Source organism: Artemia franciscana, chromosome 3 (assembly GCF_032884065.1).
Source record: "Artemia franciscana chromosome 3, ASM3288406v1, whole genome shotgun sequence".
NCBI classification, from domain to species: Eukaryota; Metazoa; Arthropoda; class Branchiopoda; order Anostraca; family Artemiidae; genus Artemia; species Artemia franciscana.
In genome coordinates, this window is record NC_088865.1 from 36898261 (window position 1) to 36923432 (window position 25172).

A 25172-nucleotide genomic window follows, 5' to 3' on the forward strand; every position below is an offset into this window, starting at 1 on the left:
GTTTTAGCAAGATTCATGGCCAGCAGTTCCAATAATATTCGACAAGTTTTTGGTTTTTCTTTTTTTGGCGTGTAAAATATAAATAAAAGTTTAAGATATGCTCTTCGCTTAAAGCAGAAGTTTCTCAACCTTGGGGGAATGCCAATCCCCCTGAACATAGTTCAAAAACCAATACGCGCTTATTTTGACATCTCTTCTTCTCATTGATAAGTTTAACTTGATTCTTGAATCAAATCATTTAAGGTATTTACATAGATTGGTTTATTTACATATCAACGTAACGGATAATTCATATTTCCAATGTAGAGCTTCGCCCGTAGGGCTTAGAGCTGCCTTCTTGCCCCCTCCTTGTGAATAAGTAAGGTCTGTATGTTTACACCAAAGGGCAGGGGCCTTACCCCCCAAGATCAGTTTGAACTTTTGTTTTTAGATTAATGACCTAAGGATTACACTTTTCATCAGCATGTTTTTCTGATAGGGAGCATTGTGATCATGACGAACAGTTTGCTTAATGGTCTTTATGCTAAAAATTGACAAATACATTTCTTTAATTATATTAAATATTTAATTAATTTAATTAATTAAAACATATCTGAAATTCATATTTTAAATATATATGCATATATATATATATATATATATACATATTAGAAAAATACATAAAAATATATTTAAAATTAATAAGTATAATTTAATTATATTGAAATATTTTAATTATATTAATCATATTATTAAAACTAAGTAGATTATGCTGAAATTTGACAAATTAACTCCTTTAAGCATTCTAAAATGCACCAAGTATTGTCAGTTGGCAAGTTAAGGTGTTTTATTTACCAATTGTCTTTCAAACATTTGAACATACTATTTCATAGTGTAAAAAAAAAGTAAATGAGTTCTTCCATTATCGAATCATTAACTATTAATGTACTACTTTTCATTAATTAAATTGTTTGTTGTTGGTGTAATTGAATGGAGCTTCCAGAATTTCCTATCTGTGCTCCAGGATCCTTTTTCTGCTTTTTCTTCAACCTAAAAAAAAACTAATTCTAGATTAGTTTTACATTGATCCGCCATCTTCACAATCATGCTTCGTCGTACTGACTAATCTATTACACTCAAACTAACAATTAATCTAATAACCTGTCAAATTTCATAAAATATCAGCTATACCAATTATAAATACAAAATTTAAAATAGTCAAATATTCAGAAAGTGTACAAAACCTAAAATATTACAATTAACAAATTCATTGCGCTCCCTACATAAAGAGGGATGTCCTACCGTCCTTAGGAAATCCCTCATTGTTGTGGCATCAAAAGATTACCAAAAAAAAAAATTCAAAAAACAAAATTCAATACACTTTCATCATATATATAACAACAACATAATAAATTACCAATTTTGAATTATAATCAATTTCAACAGACTGACAACTGGCTTTCATTAACAAACGTATATAAAAACAAGTGGTAAATCCAATCCCAATTAAAAATAAAATTAAAACTTGATTGTATACCCCCAACAAATAATAACTAAACTATATTATGTATATTTTGACTATTCATTAAAAAAATCATTAATTAATTAATTAAATCGTTAATTACTGTACTACTTTTCTTCAGTAATTTCGGCTTCTCATTCAGAAAAAGTAAATCACCCACCGTTTTTCTATTATTGTTTCTTTGTATTACAAAGCTTGGCGTTTGGACCTGAGTGCTTGGGAGATTTTTCAAAACTTTCTTGTTCATTAGTTTTTTCTATTCTCATTATCTTTATTAATGATAAGGTTTCTAAGGACAATTGACACTTTTTTTTACAGGCCTAAAATAAATTTTTTAGACTTCTGACTATTTTTCATGATAAATTTAACAAGCTATTTAATTTTTTAAATTGGTAAAAAAAAAATATTTGAAGTTGACCACTGTTCGTCATCACTCGCCGAATTCGTAAAATTTCGTAAAAATTTGGTTTTCGTCAGATTGTTCTGTGATCGGATTATTAATTCGAGAAGCGTCGAGGTAAATAGTCAAACTTTATAAAGAGCTTTTGAAATTCTTTCTTGTTTGAAATTAAATAAAAAAACTAGTTTTTTTTAACTGAAAGTAAGGAGCCACATTAAAACTTAAACGAACAGAAATTACTCAGTATATGAAATGGGTTATCCCCTCTGCAATCCATCGCTCTTTACACTAAAGTTTGTAATTGTTTTAAAAAGTAGAATTGTGGCAAAGGGTCAAACCTCCGCGTAAAGAGCGAGGGATTGCGGAGGGGACAACCCATTTCATATACGGAGTAATTTCTGTTCGTTTTAAGTTATAATGTCGCTCCTTACTTTCAGTTAAAAAAAACTAGTTTTTTATTTAATTTCTGAAAGTTTTTGAATTAATGCATGCTTGAATTTGCCTCTCCGCATATTAATTCTTTTTTTGGCTAAATGGCTTTCTCTTAGTTTTGATCAGACGATTTTGAGAAATAAGGGGTGGGGAAGGAGGCCTAGTTGCCCTCCAATTTTTCGGTTACATAAAAAGGCAACTACAACTTTTAATTTTTAATGAATGTTATATTAGTAAAAAATATACGTAACTTAAGAATTAACTTACGTAACAAACTTTCATATTCTTATATTTTTACTATATATATGAGGGCGTTTGTCCCCTCGTTAATGCCTCGCTCTTTACACTAATCTTAAGTTTTGTCCCAATTCTTTAAGAATGACCCCTGAATTAGAAAGGCCGTAGAATAAATAGTTGAAATTACTAAAAATACTTCAGCATAAAGAGCAAGATATTCATCTCGTCCTAAATACCTCGCTCTTTATGCTAAAGTATTTTTAGAACCCCTCATATGCGTAATAACCTCTGTTCGTTTTAAGTTTTAATGCTACTCCTTACTTTCAATTGAAAAAACTTTTTCCTGTTTATTTTTCATTGTTTTTTTATAGTAATGCTAGAAAATCCCGCGCCTTTTTCATTGAATTTCTTTTCCCTCATGACATATTCCTCCAAGGAAAGATCCTCCCACATAGCCCCCTCTCCTCAACCCCACCCCCAAACCAAAAAATCCCCCTGAAAACGTCTGTACACTTCCCAATAACCATTACTGTATGTAAACACTGGTCAAAATTTGTAACTTGCAGCCCCTCCCCCAGGGACTGTGGGGGAGTAAGCCATCCCCAAAGACATAGTTATTATGGTTTTCGACTATGCAGAACAAAATGGCTATCTCAAAATTTTGATCCGTTGACTTAGGGAAAAAATGAGCGTGGGAGGGGGAGTAGGTGCCCTCCATTTTTTCGTCACTTAAAAAGGGCACTAGAACTTTTCATTTCCGTTAGAATGAGCCCTCTTGCGACATTCTAGGACCACTTGGTCGATACGATGACCTCTGGGAAAAAAAAAACACAAATAAACACGCACCCGTGATCTGTCTTCTGGCAAAAAATACGAAATTCCACATTTTTACAGATAGGAGCTTGAAATTTTTGCTATAGGGTTCTCTGATACGCTGAATGCGATGATGTGATTTTCGTTAAGATTCTATGACTTTTAGGGGTGTTTCCCCCTATTTTCCAAAATAAGGCAAATTTTCTCAGGCTCGTAACTTTTGATGACAAAGACTAAATTTGATGAAACTTACATATTCAAAATCAGCATGAAAATTCGATTCTTTTGATGTATCTTTTAGCATCAAAATTCCGTTTTTTAGAGTTTCGTTTACTATTGAGCCGGGTCGCTCCTTACTTCAGTTCGTTACCACGAACTGTTTGATTCTCGTGTCTTATTTAAAGACCATTATATCTTTTTGTTCTACCATTTTCACTGTGAGGGCACACTTTTATCCGATCAAAACCCCCATTTTGCTTAATGTCTATTGGCTCAGCATTGCCAAGTTAGGGAATCCCCCAAAATATATGTGAATTTTGTTCGAATTTATCTGGGAATCTGACGTAGGCATTTACGCCGAAACCTGGAAATTATTTCAGTGATGTGTTTTGCCACCATGAAAATATACTTTCGCTATAAATTTAAACTGAAAAGAAATATTCAGGGTTTTTTAGAGGTCAAAAGTGGGCTGGACAGGAATATGCGCATGGTTTCCAGGGGGAGGGACTTCAAAATTTGGGGAGGGACACCATGAAACTATACTGGGGCTATAAATATAAACTGAAAAGAAATATTCAGGGTTTTTCTGAGGTTAAAAGTTGCCTAGACAGAAATACGCGCATGGTTTCCAGGGGGAGGGACTTCAAAATTTTGTGAATTTCATGGAAACTCAAAGAAATTATAAGAAAAATTGTAAAAAAGTTGAAATTTTGGGGAAGCACAGGCTTTAAGTCCCTCCATCCCGTGTGTGCAGTCTTGAAGTGCTTGATTTTTCAAGAAAATGGATGTATTCCTCCCATAAAATTGTTTTCCTCAATCAGGGGTTATTATAACTAACGTTTTACAAACAATAGGTTAATTTCATATAGCGAGTGATTTTTGTTAGGAAAAGCGTGTACTAATAAGAATTCATCTGCAAGGCTTTGTTGAAGCAGAAAAGGCGCATTGCCATTTGGCTGAATTTTAATTATACACTATTTACGAAGCAAGAAAAAGGGGAATAGCGCTTGGCAAATTATCAACGTTCCTGTCGCCAATGCAGCTTAAAATCATGAACTTTTCTCAGAATTAATTGCTCCCTCATAATCAAGCTATAATTTTCATTTCTCTGTTTAAGCATCCCGGTGCGTGAAAAACAAACGCTGGGAATAATTAAAAGTGAACAATTAAAGCTTTTTTGAAATTTTCGAAGTTGGATGTATTGCTATTACTAGATTAGGTAGAACAAGAAAATATTTAAAATTGTTTCAAATTGAAGATTATCTCTTGTTTTTCTCTTATTTTCCGTTAAAGCTATGATCTTGTTCTTTTTGTTTTGGAGTTAATAGCAATCTTAGTTCATTCATGCGAATTCATGTTTATAGTAATTAAATGTGCGTCTGGACATTCTTTGTTGCATTTTCTATTTGGATAATTAACCAAATCACGTTCTTTTTAGATAAACATTTCAAAGGTCAATTGGACCAACTGCATACAACAAAGGGTGAAAAAATTCAAAAAGATGATTTGTTGTTAATTTTGATTTCAGTGCATCAAGACGGAAAATAAACATTCCAAGATTGTTATTGGTGTGCGTGGGCAAGGCTGTATTCAGGGGAGGGGGTAACGAGTTTAATCCCCCTTCCCCAAAAAAATCATTGCCCGACTCGTGAAAAAACAATAAAAATGCATATAACAACTTTTTGATCCGTTTTTTAAAGTTGTTTTTGTAATCCTACCCCGAAAAACATAGTCACCGCCACCTCTCCCAACAAAAGTCGTAAATATGCCCGTGTGCATGTGTCTGGTGATTGCGTGGTGAGTCTTAGTAAGGAACTGGTTAAATCGGCGTAAAAAAATTCGAGTGTTCTATGACAAGAAACCTTTTTATTGCTTTTTTTCTCCTCTTCTTGTTCGCTAAAGTGTATAGACTGATCCTAAGTGCGTATACGAATGGAATTGACTTATCGGCTTCAAGACAAATTTTGTTAGTTGTAATCGGATTTTCTTGGTTTTTGAATGAAAGACTACAGCTTGTTTTTCCTTTTTTAATTCTTACTCTAGGTTCACAGAGACAAGATTTATACTGATAGGAGTTGATTAAACAGTTTGTGGTAACGAACTGTAGTAAGGAGCGACCCGGCTCAATAGTAACCAAAACTCTAAAGAACGGAATTTTTACACCAATAGCTACATCAAAAGAATCGAATTTTAATGCTGATTTTAAATATATAAGTTTCATCAAGTTTAGTCTTACCCATCAAAAGTTACGAGCCTGAGAAAATTTGCTTCGTTTTAGAAAATAGGGGGAAACAACCCCTAAAAGTCATAGAATCTTAACGAAAATCGCTCCATCAGATTCAGCATATCAGAGAACCCTAGTGTAAAAGTTTCAATCTCCTATCTACAAAAATGCGGAATTTTGTATTTTTTGCCAGAAGGCAGATCACGGATGCGTGTTTATTTATTTGTGTTTTTGTTTGTTTGTTTTTTTCCAAGGGTGATCGTATCGACCCAGTGGTCCTAGAATCTTTCAAGAGGGCTCATTCTAACGGAAATGAAAAGTTCTAATGCCCTCTTTAAATGACCAAAAAAACTGGAGGGCACCTAGGCCCCCTCCCACGCTAATTATTTTACAAGGTCACCGGATCAAAATTCTGAGATAGTCATTTTATTCAACGTGGTCGAAAAACCTTATAACTATGTCTTTGGGGACGATTTACTCCCCCACAGTCCCCGTGGGAGGGGCTACAAGTTACAAACTTTGACCAGTGCTTACATATACTAATGGTTATTTGGAAGTGTACAGACGTTTTCAGGGGGATTTTTAGGTTGGGGGGGTTGAGAAGAGGTGGATATGTTGGGGAACTTTCCTTGGAGGAATTTGTGATGGGGTAAGAAAATTTTCATGAAGGGAGCGCAGAATTTTCTAGTATTATTTAAAAAAACAATGAAAAAAAATATGAAAAAGTTTTTTCAACTGAAAGTAAGGAGAAGCATTAAAACTTAAAACGAACAGAAATTAACATGCGTATGGTGGGCTCACCTCCTCCTAATATCCCGCTCTTTACGCTAAAGTATTTTTAGTAATTTCAACTATTTATTCTACGGCTTTTGTGATTCAGGGGTCATTCTTAAGAAATTGGGACAAATTTTAAGCTTTAGCGTAAAGAGCGAGGTACTGACGAGGGGGTGAACCCCCTCATATAAGTAATAAAAACAGGAGAATACAGAAGTTCGTTACGTAAGCTAATTTGTAAGTTACGTATATCTTTTACTAATAAAAACATTCGTAAAAAATTAAAAGTTCTAGTTGCCTTTTTAAGTAACCAAAAGTCGGAGGGCAACTAGGCCTCCTCCCCCGCTCCTTTTTTCTCAAAATCATTCGATCAAAACTATGAGAAAGCCATTTAGCCAAAAAAAATGAATATGCAAATTTTGTTTTAATTATTCATCTGCGGAGAGCCAAAATCAAAACATGCATTGATTCAAAAACGTTCAGAAATTAAAAAAAAACAAGTTTTTTAACGGAAAGTAAGGAGTGGCATTAAAACTTAAAACGAACAGAAATTACTTCGTATATGAAAGGAGCTGCTTCCTCATCAACGCCCCGCTCTTTACGCTAAGGTTTTTTACTGTTTTAAAAAGTAGAGTTGTGAGAAAGAGTCAAACTTTAGCGTAAAGAGGGTGGCGTAATATCAATCATTGTTGTGCTTCAAGCACTTGTCTCTTCCAAGGCTATTGCTTTTGCGTAAAAAAAATTGCCGAATTGCCTGATCAAACTTGAATTTTTTCTACTCATTAAATGGCTTGACAAAGAAAATAGAATTACCAAAATCGGCAATTGTTTTTAATTCTACTGTAAGATACTCGAATAGTCGTATTGTGTATAAAAAAAAAAAAAAAAACTTAAAAGATAAACCCCGTAAAGTAGTTTAAGTTTAGTATAGTTTAAGACTAAAATTAAAAAAAAACATGAATAAATATTAAATAATTGAAAATAATAACTATTTACCATTATCAGAGTGAGAAAGAAAGCAAAAACTAATAGCTGAACTGTCCAATCAGAAATTTGACTAAATGAAAAAGAGATGAGTCAATTGTATCTCAAAAAAAAAGAGGAAGAGAAGGAAAATTGCACTCTCTATGTCTGGTTCTCGCCGATTGTCAAACTTTCAACAGTATTGCAATTTTTACAATGAGCTAAGGATTTTGTGCATGATGCTAATGCATGCACTATATAAAGAATTCATCTTATTCCTTGCATTTTAAAATTATAGAAAGTAATTGTCTTTGGATAATATACACTAGATCCATAATATAAAGTCTGTGAAGAAAAATCTAGAAAAAAAAAACATAGAAAACATATAACATATAAATTTCTGCAAAGAAAAATAGAGTAAAACAAAGAAAAAAATTCTAAATAAAAATATAGAAAAGAAACATAGAAAGAAATTCTCTACATAAAACTATAGTTTAAAACATAGATAAGCCCTGAATGTAGTTTGTTTTATTTTATAGATAATGTATGGAGGGGACCCAGAAGCAGCTGTAGTCACTTTTTCAAACCACGGGGAAGCATTGGCAGCCTATCGATCATCAGAAGCAGTTATGAATAATCGCTTTATAAAAGTTTTCTGGCATAATGCTGACAAACAAGAAAACATACCACCATCACTTGGGTCAACTCAAAGGTACAATTTTCTCTTCTTTCTTTATTTTTCTTTTCTCTGTTTTGTTTTCTCATTCTCTGTCTTTTTTCTCTGCTTTTTATGGCACTTGGTATTTACCAACATAGCGATCGCAATTACTGTCTGTCGGTCTGTCTGTCTGTCGGTCCCAGCTGTGCTAGTTAGGGCACTTCCAGATAAGCTAGGACGGTGAAAGCTGGTAGGCGAATCAGGAACCAGACCAGATTAAATTAGAAGTAGTCGCTTTCCCGATTCAACCATCCGGGGGGGGGGTTAACGAGATAGTTGAGAAGAATTTTATTTGCCGATAAAACAAATGATTGTTGTTCTTAAGTATGGCTTGTTAGTCTAGTAGTATGATTCTCGCTTAGGGTGTGAGAGGTCTCAGGTTCGAATTTCGGACCACCCCAATTCTACATGAAGAAGATCCGAAAGTAGATACGCGATCAATATAACGATCGCTGAAAGTTGACAGGTGTATCGAGGATCGGACCAGATTAAATTATAGATAGTTGCTTCCCCGATTCGACCATCTGGTGGGGAGTGGAAGGACGGTTAATTCGGAAAAATTAGAAAAAATGAGATATTTCCAACTTGCGAATGGGTGATTGGATCTTAATGAAATTTGATATTTAGAAGGACCTCGTGTCCCAGGGCTCTTATTTTAAATCCTGACTGGATCTGATGACATTGGGGGGAGTTCGAGGGGAAACCGGGAATCTTGGGAAACGCTTAGAGTGGAGAGATCGGGATGAAACTTGGTGGGAAGAATGAGCACAAGTCCTATGTGATTGACATAACTGGGATGAATTCGCTCTCTTTGGGGGATTTGGGGGGATTTCCAGGGCTTTGGTGAGTTCGATGCTTCTGGATGTGATAGGACGATGAAAATGGGTAGGTGTGTCAGGGACCTGCACAAATTGACTTGATATCAGTCGTTTTCCCGATTCGACCATATGGGGGGGCTGGAGGGAGGGGGAATCGTGAAAATTTAGGTATATTTATCTCACGAATTGGCGATTGGATCTTAATGAAACTTGAAATATAGAAAGATATCATGTCTCAGATGCTTCATTTTCAATTCGGATGGGATCCGGGGACATTGGGGGTGGAGAGGGGAAACGGAAATCTTGGAGACCGGAAATCTTTGAAAACGCTTAGAGTGGAGAGATCGGGATGAAACTTGATAGGAAGAATAAGCATAAGCTCTAGATACGTGATTGACATAACCGTAACAGATCCGATCTCTTTGGAGGAGTTGGGAGGAATTCTGGAAAAGACATGTCATGATTAGTTTGTAGACAAGTTCTAAGGTTAGCATAGATCTTACAATTTAAGATTGCATTTTAATCACTATTAGTATTATAGCTGACGAGACCAAAATGTTACCTAATAAATCAATCCATCATTTCTGTATGCTGTTCAATTACTTTGCCGTTATTAAAAAAAAATATAAATTATGTTTTTAAAATAATTTTAATTGTATACTGAAAGTTACTGACGTCACAACTGGTGTAAGACTGTGAAAGCTTTGTAGATTTGTCAGGCTACACACTCACTTTTGACTCCAGATCAATATTCCTTTTTTTTATACTTGACTTTTGTGTTTTCAGTAAAGCACTATTTTTCTATAATCCTTGAAACATAGGGAAACGTAAATAGTTGGTTTATTTACACTAGTTTTATTGATATGTATTAGATAGGTTGTGAAGCAATAATTTTTGTTCGTTTTAAGCAACTTTGCTCTTTACTTCCCTCGGAAAAACCTTTTTTTTTAATTAATCTTCGTAAAAGTCGCACTGGAGACTCGTCTTCAAATATTGCTGTTCCCTAACTCTGTTAGGGAACAGAGTTGTTGTACTAACTCTGTTAGTACCACTCCAGAGAATCCAGAATAAGGTAGTAGAGCAAGTGGAATCAGTGACTGTCTTTTACAGGTACATCTCTTTATCCCCTTCTGATGAGTTTGTTTTACCCTGTCATCGTTTATCAAGGCGAGAAAATCGTTTATCAAGGCATAGGCGAACATTTTTCTCTTGATTATCTTGAGGGAGGAAATATTTAGAACCAAGTACTAAAAAAACACCCTTGATCTGCCTGCTCATCTATTTGGGTCAGTCTCCGTTTATCCTCTACGTACTACGTACTCCGACTCGTAAAACGTTCGTCTCCGTATGGTGAGAGTATCTCATCAATGGCGTCAGTTAATATCGTTAAACATCGATCTGTGAAAGATATTCAGCCTCATATGAAATAGGTAAAGTACTAGTGGTGTAGCTGTTATTTACCACAAGGGTCGAGCCGATAATTGGGTCATAAGAAAAGACAACATTGATCTCGACCATAAAAGTTCCATTCAACCCATAAAGGATTTTTTTTTTGGGGGGGGGGGGGGGAATAATAACTAGAATCAAATGAAAATTTGAATGACTAGTGCCCAGAAATTCAGTAGAATTTGGGATTCGGGGGAAAGGGGATCCAAAGACGTATTGGCACCCCCTCGTCCTAGTAGTACCCCTATGCATATCTCCAAAATTAAATCTTTTACTGAGCTGGATCCATAGGAGGAATTCGGGGGTTTGAACCCCCCCCCCCCCTCCAATATTATTCTGACATATTTTTGATGTGTTTTTAAGTTTTTTGTACCCCCCCCCCCCTCCTCGAAAAAAATCTTGGACACGGTCCCGATTAGAGGGTACTGTTAGCGTTAAAAGAATTTTGCGTTTTTCAGTAAAAAGGTATAACTGTAATAACTGTTTTTTATTGACTTTTATACTCCTTAGATGGACGGAAATGCAGACAAAACATACTGCAAGAATTTAGCCTGCCTATGACACAAAAGAGAATGGGCTCTTTGTTTAAGATCTTTGAAAAGGTTTTTTTTTTTACCACCTGACTATATTACTAACTTTTTGTAAGTCTGGTACTTAAAAATTACTAGCGATGATAATTCTTTTTGTCTCAGCTATGTCTCTGCAGGTGATTACAAGTGTTTGAGATTTTGTTCAAGCCTTTTTTGTTGCAATTTTTTTTCAAGTTTTCTTGATATGAGCAATGTTACATGTCAAACGCACACTCAGTCTCTAATTACTTCCATATTGCTCATGATGATTATAGTTTCCCTTTTAAATCAAAATTATACCTGCATAAAAAGTTCTGAAAGAATGTTCAATCCCGCAAAATTCGCACGATAAAAGGGTTGCATCAGTTGATGGTTATCGTGATTTTTTTTTGTGTCAATCAAACAGTACGACAGGATGATAATACGCTTTTCTATCTACTGTAATTGCTATGTCCCTGAGATGTATGACATGTATTTCTATATTTTCCTTGACAGGTCGTTATCTAAGTTTTTTCTTTTATACCTTTTTTATATATAAAATCAAATTTATTTTCGAACCAAATATTTCAATTTTACAAAAAAATACAATATAAATTCGATCTCTATTCCAAATTTTAATGGTATAATAAGGAAGGTACTAGGAGAGGAAGGGGGGTTCAGCCATCAATTGCGAAATATACAAACTCCTCTAAAAGCATATTGTTTTTATAATACAATGAATAAAACCGCCCCTTTTATTAAGGGGCGGTTTTAGGCCTTGGCAGGGGGGGCAGCTATCTTCCTCCAGTTTTTCTGAGATCTGACGTTAAATTCCTTTTGTTTATATTTTTACACTCATGGTAAGGAACCTTACCCCCCCTCCCTGAATATGAGGCCTAAAACAGTTGCCGCTTTGATCTCTCCTTCGGAACTTGTTTGATTATTATGGATGAAATCATGTTTAAGTTCACTGCTTCTGTTGACTGATAAATATTGTATGGCTACAACGGACGTAAATCAGTAGCGTCAAGGGAGGTGTATGTGCCCCTTCTTAGACCCCCCCACCTAGTTTAATTACCTTTTTTGGTATTTTCATCGAGAAATTGAAAAAACGATATCATTTATCCCCCTCTCTTCCCAAATTTTCATATTTTGACACCATTTCGCAAAATACAATTAAACAAACTGTCTTCTTGTTTAGATTTAGATTTTGTTGGAAATCGACGAGGCGATGAGAGCAGTTATATTCCTTTCGGCTTGAAGTTGTGTACATCTCTCTCTCTCTCTCTCTCTCTCTCTCTCTCTCTCTCTCTCTCTCTCTCTCTTTCTTTCTTTCTAGCTTCTCTCTTTCTTTCTTTCTAGCTTCTCTCTTTTTATCCTTCTTTCTAGTTGAAGGAATCGTTATTGAGTGTACTGGACTAAATTTGAAAATTGACCTAAAAAAGGCTTTTATTCAAGATTTTTATCACAATTATATTCAAGTCAGTGATTGGTTTTCACCAAATCCGAAAATGGCATGCGAACCATGGGATATTTTTAATTTTTTTTAATATCTGTAAAGTCTGCTTGAAAGAAACAAGAAGTCTTCCGTATTTTTCTTGCCGATTGCAATGTAAGGTGAAAAATGCAGTCATCAACTTTGGCTGTATGCAGAAATTCACAGTACATTGTTTGAAGCTGTTAGTATTTTATTAGCTTAATGTGAAGATCGTGTTACAATTATTCAAACGGTAAGAACTAAGCTCAAGGAAAGGCATTTTCCAAAAATCAGTTTTGCTGGTTCTAAGTTTTCATTGATTTAAGATTTATTTTGTTTAAGGTTCCACCTTTAGGGGGATGGGGGTCAGATTTTTGTAGTTGGGGGGGAGGTCAGAATTAGATTTTAGGCCGTTGTTTCCCAAGGAGTTCTTCGAATCTATCTCAGGTGGAATATCCGTAGCCCCCCTTTTGAGCAGCTCGGGTCTAGTATAATTTTAAGTGGGAAATGCTTCTTCTTTTTTCCTAGCTTCAGTGCACTTAATATAGTATATATGTTTTTGCAGGTCTTTGAAAGATCGTCTTGGACCAGTTCCACACGATCAAGAAGTAATGGATTATGAAGAAGATAAAATCCAGAGCACGACGTTTGTCAATAAAGAGGTGTTGGCGAAGCAGCAGGAGCATCAAAAAGCGCAGGAGCTGGAAAGCATCAAACAGGCTCAAGCTTTATTAGCTGCACAGGAAGCAATGAGGAAAAAACAAGAGGAGAAGAAAAAAGAAGCTGCCAAATTGCAGCTGGATATTGTGAAGCGAAAGCAAGATCTGCTTGAAAAACAGATTGAACAACAGAAAATACTTCTTGCAAAACTTGAAAAGGGTGGTAAAACTATGAAAAGAGATGAGAGAGAGACTCTTGTGAAAACCATCAAAACTGTGCAAGAAAGCATAGAATCCTTAAAAAAGGAAATAAGTGCACCATTAAAAAGAAACCTGGAAGACATACAAAAGGAATTGTTTCAGGCAGAAGTCGAACTTCAATCAAGATTGATGGCTCCGGCCGAATATGCAGTGGCTAAGCAGCGACTTGTTGGCCTTCGTCAAGAGCTTGTGGCAGTGGGTGGTGCCACTGTTCGTGGGAAACCAGCAATTCGAGCAAGGGGTGGTCGAGGTGGATTTATTGGGCCAAAAATCTCGTTAGATAGACGCACAACAAAACTTTTAGTTTCTGGTTTTAAAGAAGAAGACACTGGTGATGTTCTTGCCTTTCTTGCGGTAAGCCATTTTGACATATTTTAAATACTTCCAGGGAATACTTCCAATACACAACCAGACAGTTGTGCATTGTGAAGAAATATTATAATAGTTTTAATAATTTGTATCTATCCTCTTTACAAAACGTTAAAAATGGTATTATAGAGGATTAAATAAAGGAAAAAAGGAAACACGCCAATACAACATAAGAAGTAAAAAAAGAAGAAAAAAAAATGAATTTACGTATCGGTAGTGGTGGAACTTAGTCAAAATCTTGGGGGGGGGCAGAGCTGGAGCCAATTATTCTAAATCAAGTGAAAATAGCAATGAAGACTGAAAAATGAGCCATATAGTACCCTAAAGGTAAATATATCCTAAAGAAAGTTCGCCCGTTTTTGTGGATACTTGAATTATGCACGCTTATCTTAGTTTTGACAAGATTTTTGAAGAAACTAAATTTTATCTGGGGGAGAAAACTGGGGTCTGGGGGAACCGAGGTACGGGAAGGGCAGTTGCCTCCCCCCTGCCCCATAGTAAATTACGCCCCTTTGTGTCAGTCAACAAAGCTGCAGTACAGGAAATAAACTGTTGCTTTTTTACTATAGCTTATTGTTTATTTTAAAAAAAATGATTACAACAAGCAATCGCTTTATCACACCTCTGATAAATGCCAACACTATTTAAACTCGGATGCGATTCATAGGAAAATCAACGCTATGTCTAGTTCGGCTTAAGACGTCAGTACAAAGAAGTATGCGCAGCTTCAGAAATAGTTGTTTATATAACACTAATTATCTTGGCACAGGGAGGTTATAGCCACTACACCTACCTGAAATAAGTTCTAAGCCCCACCTCTTTTTTCTATAGGGCTTATGTATGCCTATTGATCTCAATGCTGTTTTATTTCTTTTTTACGTAATAAGTCATATCCTGTATACAGTATTAAATGCTCTGTATTTTGATAGTTTCAAATTGTAATTAAATAAAAAAAAACTAGTTTTTTTTAACTGAAAGTAAGGAGCGACATTAAAACTTAAAACGAACAGAAAATACTCCGTATATGAAATGGGTTGTCCCATCCGCAGTCCCTCGCTCTTTACGCTAAAGTTTTTAATTGTTTTAAAAAGTAGAATTGTGGCAAAAAGTCAAACTTTAGCGTAAAGAGCGAGGGATTGCGGAGGGGACAACCCATTTCATATACGGAGTATTTTCTGTTCGTTTTAAGTTTTAATGTCGTTCCTTACTTTCAGTTAAAAAAAACTAGTTTATTTTAGTCTAGTTTAAGTCATCCCCAAAGACGTAGTTATTATGGTTTTCGACTATGCGGAACAAAATGGCTATCTCGAAATTTCGATCCGTTTACTTTGGGAAAAAATGAGCGTGGGAGGGGGCCTAGGTGCCCTCTAATTTTTTCGATCACTTAAAAGGGCACTAGAACTTTTCATTTCCGTTAGAATGAGCCCTCTTACAACACTCTAGGAGCACTTTGTCGATACGATGACCCCTGGGAAAAAAAAACAAACACGCACCCGTGATCTGTCTTCTGGCCAAAAATACGAAATTTTACATTTTTGTAGATTGGACCTTGAAATTTTTTCTATAGGGTTCTCTGATAAGCTGAATGTGATGGTGTAATTTTTGTTAAGATCTTATGACTTTTAGGGGGTGTTTTCCCCTATTTTCCAAAATAAGGCAAATTTTCTCAGGCTCGTAACTTTTGATGACAAAGACTAAATTTGATGAAACTTATATATTTAAAATCAGCATAAAAATCCGATTCTTTTGATATATCTTTTAGCATCGAAGTTCCGTTTTTTAGAGTTTCGTTTACTATTGAGCCGGGTCGCTCCTTACTGCAGTTCGTTACCACGAACTGTTTGATATATCTTGGTTGCAGTAATAGCTGCGACCTAGTAAACGGTAAATCCTATAGTAGCCGAAAATATAGTATACAACCGGAATAAGTCTATTTTTTTACTAGTTCATTCTGACGCTGCCTCAACGCGACTACTAAAACTCATTATTTTGCAGTGCACAAAGAAACTAACCTCAAATCGTTTCGTAAGTAAAAAAATAAAAAATAAAATAAGACCAAAAAGGCTAAAAAATGTCTTTTTTTTCATGGAAAGAGTGAACTCAATCTACTTGGCCTTATTTTGGTTTAATGTTCTCATCTTTAACCAAAGGCTGTTATTTTTCTCATTGCAAATTGGTCTTGTATTGTACCTTGTTTGACCCCCCTCCTCCTCTGGAAATTTTTCTCCGACTAGTAAAAAAAAGTGACAAAAATGCTCAAAATTTTTTGTATTTTGTATCGTTCATTTGTACATTCCCCAACAAAAAACCTAGGGGGCTAACTGGCGAAAATGTTGGAGGAAGACAATTTTTATTCAATGAAATACCAAAAAAGGTATTGTAAAAAATATAGGGGGAATTGCCCTTCCACTCAATTGGTGCCCTCTGTTTTAGGGAGTCTATTCAAAAGTTAGTCCACTGGTGTTCCCTCCAGACATCCTTTTTTCTTTCCTTTTTTAATTTTGATTTTTCTTCAGCAATATGGCGAAATAGTGAGCCATATGTCGGCTGAACCAACAGATCTGATAGTGGAGTACAAATATCGATATGAAGCTGAGACTGCTCTCAAAGAAATTGTCAATCAAGAATTTTTGGATACAAAGCTGAGAGTGAAATGGCACCCTACCCCTCCCGCGTTGAAAGAGCAAGTTCCAGTGTCGAATACTGTCAAAGAAACACGAAGTGAAAAGCTAATGGATCTTACTGAGGTAAATTCTAAACCATGTTTTTATGAAAATTTGAAATTATGTTTCAATGGCTGCTGGCAGTCTTTCAAAAAGTAAAAATGACAAAACTTGAGCAACAACAATAAAACAAACTAAAAAAAAAAAATTTCTATGCTTATCAATGGTCTGCTTTGTGCATTTACCTATCTCCTGATTCAATGCCTTCGACCGGGAGTGCAATGCGTGGTTGGGAGCAAATCATCCGGTGCCTCCCGTGTTTCCCCCAGATCCTTCCCGGGCACCCATTTAGAGCTGGGTCGACTCTGGCTGGGCTTACGGAATCACACCAGTGTCCCCCTTTTCCAAATCAAATAACCATCGACACAAGGACTTGAACCCATGACCTCAGGAAAAAGGGAAAAACAAATATGGACCTTTGATCTCTCCCCCGGAATTTGTTAGACACTTGTAGAAAAAATCCGGTTTACGTTCGGTCTTTCGTTTGACTTTAAATTTGTATGGCAACAATGGACGTAAAATCGGTGGTGTCATTTGAAGGGAGCTGTGTCTGGATTCCCCATCCCCTTGATTTTGGAAAACACCCTTTTTAGGAGGTATTTTTTTATAGAAAATGTCTTATTGGTAATATCATGGACCAATTTTTAAAAACGACAAATTTACACCACAACCCCCCCCCCCCTCTCCTCCAAATTTTCATGAATTGACGCCAATACATAAAACATAATTGAAATTTTAGCTCGTCAATTAGTAAATCTTATCCAAATGTAGATACAACCACGTACAGATGCAAAAATAAAACTGAATAACTATGTTTTAATTATTATTATTCATTACATGGGGGTTCTAAGCTGATTGATTTAACTTTGACCTATGTCGGATGGGTGCAACCCTAAAAAGGCTGAGAACCGGTACGTCATGCACATATTTTATAACTACTTTGACATCTCGGTGCCCAAATTGATTAGCTCCTTAAAACCTAATTAACAGTAAAGTTCATAAATAAGGTGTATTGCTTGATTTAATTTAATATTTGGATCATATTCATTTTTTTTAACCAAAGTTTACACAGGTGAACTGTCAGGAAAATTTTAAGAAAACTTTACTAAGCCCCCTTTTTCAGAAATGTGATAAAACTGAATAGGCTAATTGTAGAGGCTCAACTAAATTCTGTAGGAAGTTAATTGCTTTGTGTTATGGTACTTATTTGTCTAACAGATTATGTAGATACAGATTGGAGAGCCCGAATAGGAGATGAAGTTGTTACCAAATTTTCATGCTAGATTAAAATTGAAAACTTTCGAATTAACCGAGCCCTTTAGTCCTGAGTTATATATTTTATGAATGGGCATTTGGTTCAGCAAATGGATAAGTTGGAGTTACTGTTTTTTTCTTAAACGGTATACCAGATAAGTATGTAAAAGTGATTAGGGCTATGTACAAAAATAATAGAGTCGTGGTTAAGAATGGTAGTGAGTTTAGTTGTTAATTTGATGTCAAATCAAGTGTTATACGAGGTTGTGTCCTATCTGTGTTGATTGTTTTCACCGACTTTGTTCTAAGGAACACAGCAGAGGTTGTGAGAGACCATGCTGATGAATAGGAAGTTAAAAACTCCCTTAGACTTTGTTCTAAGGAACACAACAGGGGTTGTGAGAGACCATGCATTGAATAGGAAGTTAAAAACTCTCTTAGACTTTGTTTGTGCTAATAGTTTGAGTATCCTAGATAAAAGTGCTTATGCAACGAATAAATATTGTAGGTTTGAAAATTTTTCTATTATGACTAACTTGCTTAAATTAGGAATTGATTTTAGGAATTAGAAAAGTAGAATAGGCAAGGCGTTGGGTATTGTTTTTTTTTGTTGTTGTTTTTTTTTTTAGTTGAAAGGAATGTGCAAGAGTTTGTTGCCCTTTTTTGCGTTCGTCAACACAGACGTTGTCAACGTAGTTTTTGCATTCGTCAACACAGACGTTGTCAACGTAGATACTGCCAGAATTCTAGTTTTATTACAAAAGTTGGCTTATTTCGGTTATGAATAGTTATAAGTCATTGACAAACGATAAGGCATAGGATTATGATGCAGAAACTAGAAACCACGACAGTTACAGTTGTCAAGTATGGTTCCGGAACGAGGGTGATTCAAAATACCCGAGGAAGATATGCTAAACACTTTCCAGGGGAATTTTTTGGATATTATTAGGTACTCGCTTAAGCGACTCTATGTCAAACAATCAACTATAAGAAGAATTTCGTTCGACGGCACTGTATATCCTTAAGGAAAGAAATAGTAAGATCCTATTTTGTAGATCAACCATGATAAGTTCACAAAAATTGGGTGTTTTGACAAACCAACTGATGTAAAACAAAAATGTCCTTCCATGGGATTTGTATTGGTCAAAACAAAACTACAGAAAATGGGAGGGTCATCGGAAGAAGTAAAGGGTCGGACTACACGGGTGTGAAAGAGAGTATCTCCATCTATTTATGCCTCAAATAGCTAATGGCTTTGAAGATTTGTTTTTTTGTAATTATAATCTGTAAATATGTGTTTTGTAATTGAATAATATAATTTATAGTTGTAATTTTCTTATGAGCCTGAAAAGCACAGAGTAAATAATGTGAGAAGTCAATGTTCAAATTTCGTCCAACATTTTTGAATAGTTTTAGTAACAACTGAATTGTTTTGTTAACAGCTTATTTGTCATTCACTGATGTAGTTATCATTTACAAAAATAAAAAGTTTAAAAAATATAAAATTCTTAAACTTTAGGGCGAGTTTTGTGGCAACTGGAGATGTAATAATATACCCTGTTTTAGTATCTGTATTGTGTCTACTAAGACATAAGGGCTCCCTCAAGAAGACTAAGAATAAAAATAAATAGATTTGTTGTGTTCAAATGGTTGTGAATAGAAAGGAAGTATATCCCTGACTGACTTAATCTTTTATTTAGTTCGGACTTACTCTATACATTCTTCGGCACTTACTTTGCTGCACTTTTCATGACCTATTTATTTGGTTTTCAGTTTAAGGGAATATATTAGTTAGACATAGAGAGTTAAAAGTCAATCAAGAGTCAAGGCATTATGTTTGAAAAAGTGAAAAAAAGTGAACATGATGAGTTTGGGCTCTGGGAAAAGCGTAATTTTGAAATGGAAACTGTAACAGTTACAACTACTTTGATACTGACTTGAATTCGACTTTGATACTGACTTGGAAGATAACTTTCGTGCTAAAATTCATGTCTTTTTTTTTACATCTGTTACAGTTGGCAATTTCGATGTAGTTGCTTAGAGTTCTTATGTAGTTAGAGCATCTTATCTTGAGCTGAGAACATTAGGATTAAAATACGAAAAGTTACAAATCTAATAAAATAGACATGTCGACTTTTAATGTTTTTTTTCTGTATTTGAAATGTCTAGAAGTCAGTCTGATCTATATCTCAATTAAAGTCCGTATCTCAGAGATAATCCAAAGATATTAATAAAACAAGATGTATTTTGAGTTACTTTGATAGAAGTTTTTATCCCCAAGAAATATGGTTTCTGGAAGTGCAGCTTCCCGATCGAGGGGTGTAGTCTAGGAGTTTCCTTGGAATAGTGGGCTGCTCCTTAATAGGAAAACCCTACCTCACTACCTCACCGAAGCAAAACCGTACAAAGCAAACCGTATTTTTATTAAATACGATAGACAATTTCATTAACGTTTCGGTAAAAACTAGGCTTCTTAACATGGTAGCAACCAATTTTAGTATATTTTGTGTGAACCTTTAAATTAAGTTTTTCAATTAAATCGAAAATGTTATAATAAATTTAATTGAACATGAGATACCAACAGGCAGGTATGCAAGGCGAGGAGGGGAGTAGGGAGGGGTAACTAAAATTTTGAGCTTGTTAAATATCTTATCATTCCTTGTTTCTTACGGTAAAAGATTATAGTGCTTTATTTGTTGAATTTATGCAGGTTTTGTATTGTAATATACAGCATAGTTTAGCCATCGTAACCATTACAACATCGTTTAGGTAAAACCCAAAGGATTATTTTAATTTCAGAATCATCTGTATTTCCTTAGAAAAAAGGGATGATCTCCTACCGCATCAATGTAATTCAGTCATGAAATTCTTCGTAAGGGTATAAAACAGGAACTTTATCATTAACGAGAACTTCCTTCTTTTGAGTCTTTATCTATGAAGTGACGCAGTACGGAATAGTGGGAACCCATGGTTAATATTATGTTTAGTGTTACCAATAGAACCGATAAATTACCAATTAATATTACCAATAGAAGCAATATATTTTAATATTAGCAATCTAACCCACTACCAGTAGATCCAATAATTTACCAATTTATTACAAATATGTAATACTAATACCATTATCATTGATATTATACGATAAATCCTAAAAGGCAGTTTTGCAGTCCATCGTGATCACCCCTTTACTCTGATTGTTCTATTCTCATTAGTATATGTGGGAACTTTTATCGAGAGTTTCATTTATTTTTGTATTTTAACACATTACAACCCATATACATACATATATATATATATATATATATATATATATATATATATATATATATATATATATATATATACCGGTGACAAATTCTGATTTTTTCACCGTCGGTTCTCGATTTTGTCACCGTCGGTTCAGTTTGTGGGTAAAACGGTTTTAACAAGAGTGATACTAACAAAGGTATATAAGTTGTATCTAAAACAAGAGAAAAGGGTATCATCTTTGAGGGTCCATAAAGGGCTTAAAATTGAATTTGTGACAAAAAGGATTATTGTATTCGGAAAGAGCAAAGAGCATAAAAAGGGCTTCGAGTGGTATTTTCAATTCATTTGTAGTTCATTTATGTGAACTGCTCAATATTTGCCATAAATTTTGGTGCTTAGCTGAACTTGTTTTTCCTTTTCTTTACATTTAAGGTGGTTTTAATTTCACTTTTATTTTGATAATTTTTATTTTATTTTAGGCTCCAAACGATGAATTGCTTGATTATGATAACGAAGAAATGGAAGAACTCTCCTGGAAGCGATAATAGAAATTCAAAATTGTTATTTTTTTTGTTTTTTTTTTTCTTTTGCCATTGGCTAGGATTTTGTATTACTGTTTTGTTAGTGATAAAGTGTAATGAGTTAAAATCATTTTTAATTTGCTTTGGTATCACATGTATATTTTTTGATATGTTGAAGAAAAAAAAGGAGCTTATTTTGAAATCCCTTTATTCTCTATCCGTATGAAACACTCAAGAATAAGTATGGGAGGGGAGGGGAGAGAGAAATTCTTAAAACTAATTCAGTCATTAGTTTTTGTAACAATTTAGTGTTGAACGGAAACTATCCAAATAGAACGGTTGGAGAAACCAAAATATTAGTCCGATTAGACCTAAATCTATTTGATGAGCAAATCCAAAAGAATGTGGGTAACTTAAAAGAATAGAAACTGTCGCTAGTGTCGACCAAAAAACATCAAGGACATCTAGCATTTGGCGTTTCTTAGTATTTTTTCAAGCTTTGTTATCGCCTCGGAAACTGAGATCATACACTTATTAGTACACTAATTTTACTAATTACACCAATTAGAAGCAAGCTTTTCTAAATCATATACTGAAAAATGCAAACAAACGCCAAACGCTAGATGGCATCGATGGTTTTTCTGTCTGCACTTGCGCCAGTTTTCACTCTTATAAGTTAGCTATACTCTTTGAATAGACCTATAAATTTCAGCCATAGTGAAAAGCGGTTAACTTCTTCTCCGGAATGCGACCACGATCGAGATGTGATTATATAGCTTATAGTCGAATGGCAAAATTTGAAAAGTAATATAAACCATATACAAATCACCTGAAATGTTTAGAAACTCCGCGCGGAATTGTTGATCATCTTGACATATTAGACAATTCCGAGATATCAAGAGAGGTGTGAAAAATCGAATATTTCATCCCTTCACACATGGAGGACGGGCTTGAACACTCTCCAGGGATGTTCTGGAGATATCTTCCCTTAAGATTCGAGAAAACAAAATACATGAAAATCAGATGTTTGACATGATAGCCTAGTCTTGGTTAACACCAGATATTATCGAATATTGATTATTGCTCTAAGAAAATTGTTTATAGTCAACATCTAGAGGTTGAGTGGTCTAAGTTTGAAAAAGAACTTTGATTAGAACATTTTGGGAAACGAAAGATAAGAAAATTGTTTATAGTCAACATCTAGAGGTTGAGTGGTTTAAGTTTGAAAAAGAACTTTGATTAGAATATTTTGGGAAACCTTAAGGAAAGAACTTTTTGAATAGTTCAATAATTAAAAAGCCTTGGGGGGATGAGTTTTGTAAGTGCGATGTCTTTGTGTGTGTTTTTTGCAATTTTTTACGAAGTTAAAGATAGTGAAATTTCTCTGACGAAAAAAACTTAGCCTTTTTCCCTTGAGTCTTTGATGTAAGGTTTTAGATGTGTAAATTGAAGTTTTATGTAACGAAGTCAAAGATGAGAAAACTAGGCAATTTGCTATGATTGAATATTTGCATTAACTCTTCCTTTTGTATAGGTAATACTAAATCAAAAGTTAGGAATGTCATTAGTTTTTTAGTTATTGAATCCTCTTATTAGATAAATTCCGGCATTGCCTAATTTTCAATCAATAGACTTGCCTAGCTTTCGTGTATTTCTAAGTTAATATACTGTGGATGCTCGTTTAAATCCTTTACAGAAAATACATAAAAAAAATCGATTATGATTTACAACACTGTCTTTCAATTTGAAACAAGTAAAAACGGTGAAACTTTCAATCCAGAAGTTAATGGTATAATTCCACAATTATTTGTTATCTTTATTAAGCGTTTTGCTACATTTTTATTTAAGTTTTTCTAGTTCGCCTTTTCATTTAAATTTGTTAAATATTTTCCCGTAATTTGCAACATTGCTATTGTCAGCTTATCGTAACACCAAGTCGCTTGAGACCGACAGAGCTGTGCACACTCCTCCACCCCGCTATGTTTCGCTCTTTCCTTATCTCAAGAGTCTCCTATTTGTTTACATTTTTTTTTTGTCATCTCTTCCCTTCGCACTCCTCCCCGATTGAGGACGCCCAGCTTTTCGTTTGGTTACATTTGGGTTGCTGGAAAGCATGTTTTTCGGCAACCTTTAATTTTTAATAGTGATGCAAATAGTACTTAAAATCTTTCTTTAATAATGATGCAAATAGTACTTAAAATCATCCTTAGGGCCCATTCGCAATGAAATTTTACGTGTACCGACATTCAACTAGTGCTAATTTAAGCCAATTAGAATTTCCGTAGAATTTTCTTATTGACTGAAAAATTTTACAAAGATTCGGTTGACTCAAATTAGCTCTAGCTATTTCCCCATATTAGTAGCATCTCATTATGAATGAACCTTTACACACCTCCTTTGGAAAACATCGCATGTAACATGGCATAGTTATTATTTTGAAGTGCCTACAGCTAAACCCGACCACAGTCATTAGTTCTAATGGCGTCAACTAAATTTAGATAAATACCCCCTTCGGATATGTTCACCCTCATTTCTAACAAAGTAAGCCCAAGGATTTAAAATTGTTACCCATTTTCTTTAATACAATTAACCAAATTTGAACTTTTTTCAACCTCAAGTTTCGGGTATTTTCAGTCGGGTATGTGAAGGATTCGACTGTCATACTCAGCAGACGTCATAAAAATGACAATAATTGAAAGGCAGTGAAAAGGGTAAAACTGTTGAAAGACGTGCAATTTTACATTTCGTGGTTTCCGAAAACCATAGGCGCATGGAGAGGGAATTATACCGGGGTATGTTTCCCTTTGTATGGCAACTACGTAATATTCTACAACAACAAAAGAGAGAATAATGAGGACTTTTTTCCCAAGACAGTGAACCAACAAAACCTATTTGAATATTTCGGCCCTATATCTAAGGGCCGTCTTCAGCAAAGAAAAAATAAAAAACAATAAAACACTTACAATAAAAGTTCTCAGTTAAAAATCCATTTGTTTTTATTTTAAAATAGCCTTGGCATCATTACTTCTTAACGAAAAGTTCAGCCAAGACTGTCTGATAAAAGCTAACATTTTGCAAGATAAAAAGGTTCATTCCACTCCCCCCCCCCCCTCCTGGCAGCTTTGATTTAATTTCCTGGTTAACGGAAAGGTTTTTCGGACACTCCTGTATATTGTGAGTGACTTTAGAATTTTCATCAGTTCAAAGTACCTAGCCTTTGGTATGTTTTTTTCTTTGTTTTCTGTTTTTAATTCTTTTTCCATTGCATTGTGTGATATGTCATTTACAATTCGGAAGTCTAGAGAATAAAGGTTATATTTGTTTTAACTTCTATTGTTAGCTCGGTTTTTTTCAAAAATAGGGCTCCTTTCAAGAGCAAATCTAGGATTTTTATTCGGGGTAGGGGTACAAAAACGCATAAATCTGTTGCGTTGAGCAACATTACCCGATAACCCCATGTTATAACATTACCGCCTAATTGTTACCCATTTTCTTTAACACAATTAACCAAATTTAAGCAGTAATGAAGTTTTTCAACCGCAAGGTTTGGGTATTTTCAGTCGGGT

General features: G+C 34.7%; 1 protein-coding gene across 1 annotated transcript in view; it reads left to right on the top strand.

Moving 5' to 3' along the window:
* Positions 1-24933, top strand: part of LOC136025243 (RNA-binding protein 26-like) — a 77089-nt gene extending 52156 nt beyond the window's left edge. Inside the window, exons 9-12 of the mRNA XM_065701076.1 lie at positions 8103-8275; positions 13136-13844; positions 16376-16606; positions 21565-24933. Of these exons, the coding sequence (XP_065557148.1) occupies positions 8103-8275; positions 13136-13844; positions 16376-16606; positions 21565-21630 (1179 nt within the window). The 3' untranslated portion in view covers positions 21631-24933. The remainder of the gene's footprint in view (positions 1-8102; positions 8276-13135; positions 13845-16375; positions 16607-21564) is intronic.
* The last annotated feature ends 239 nt before the right edge of the window (positions 24934-25172 follow it).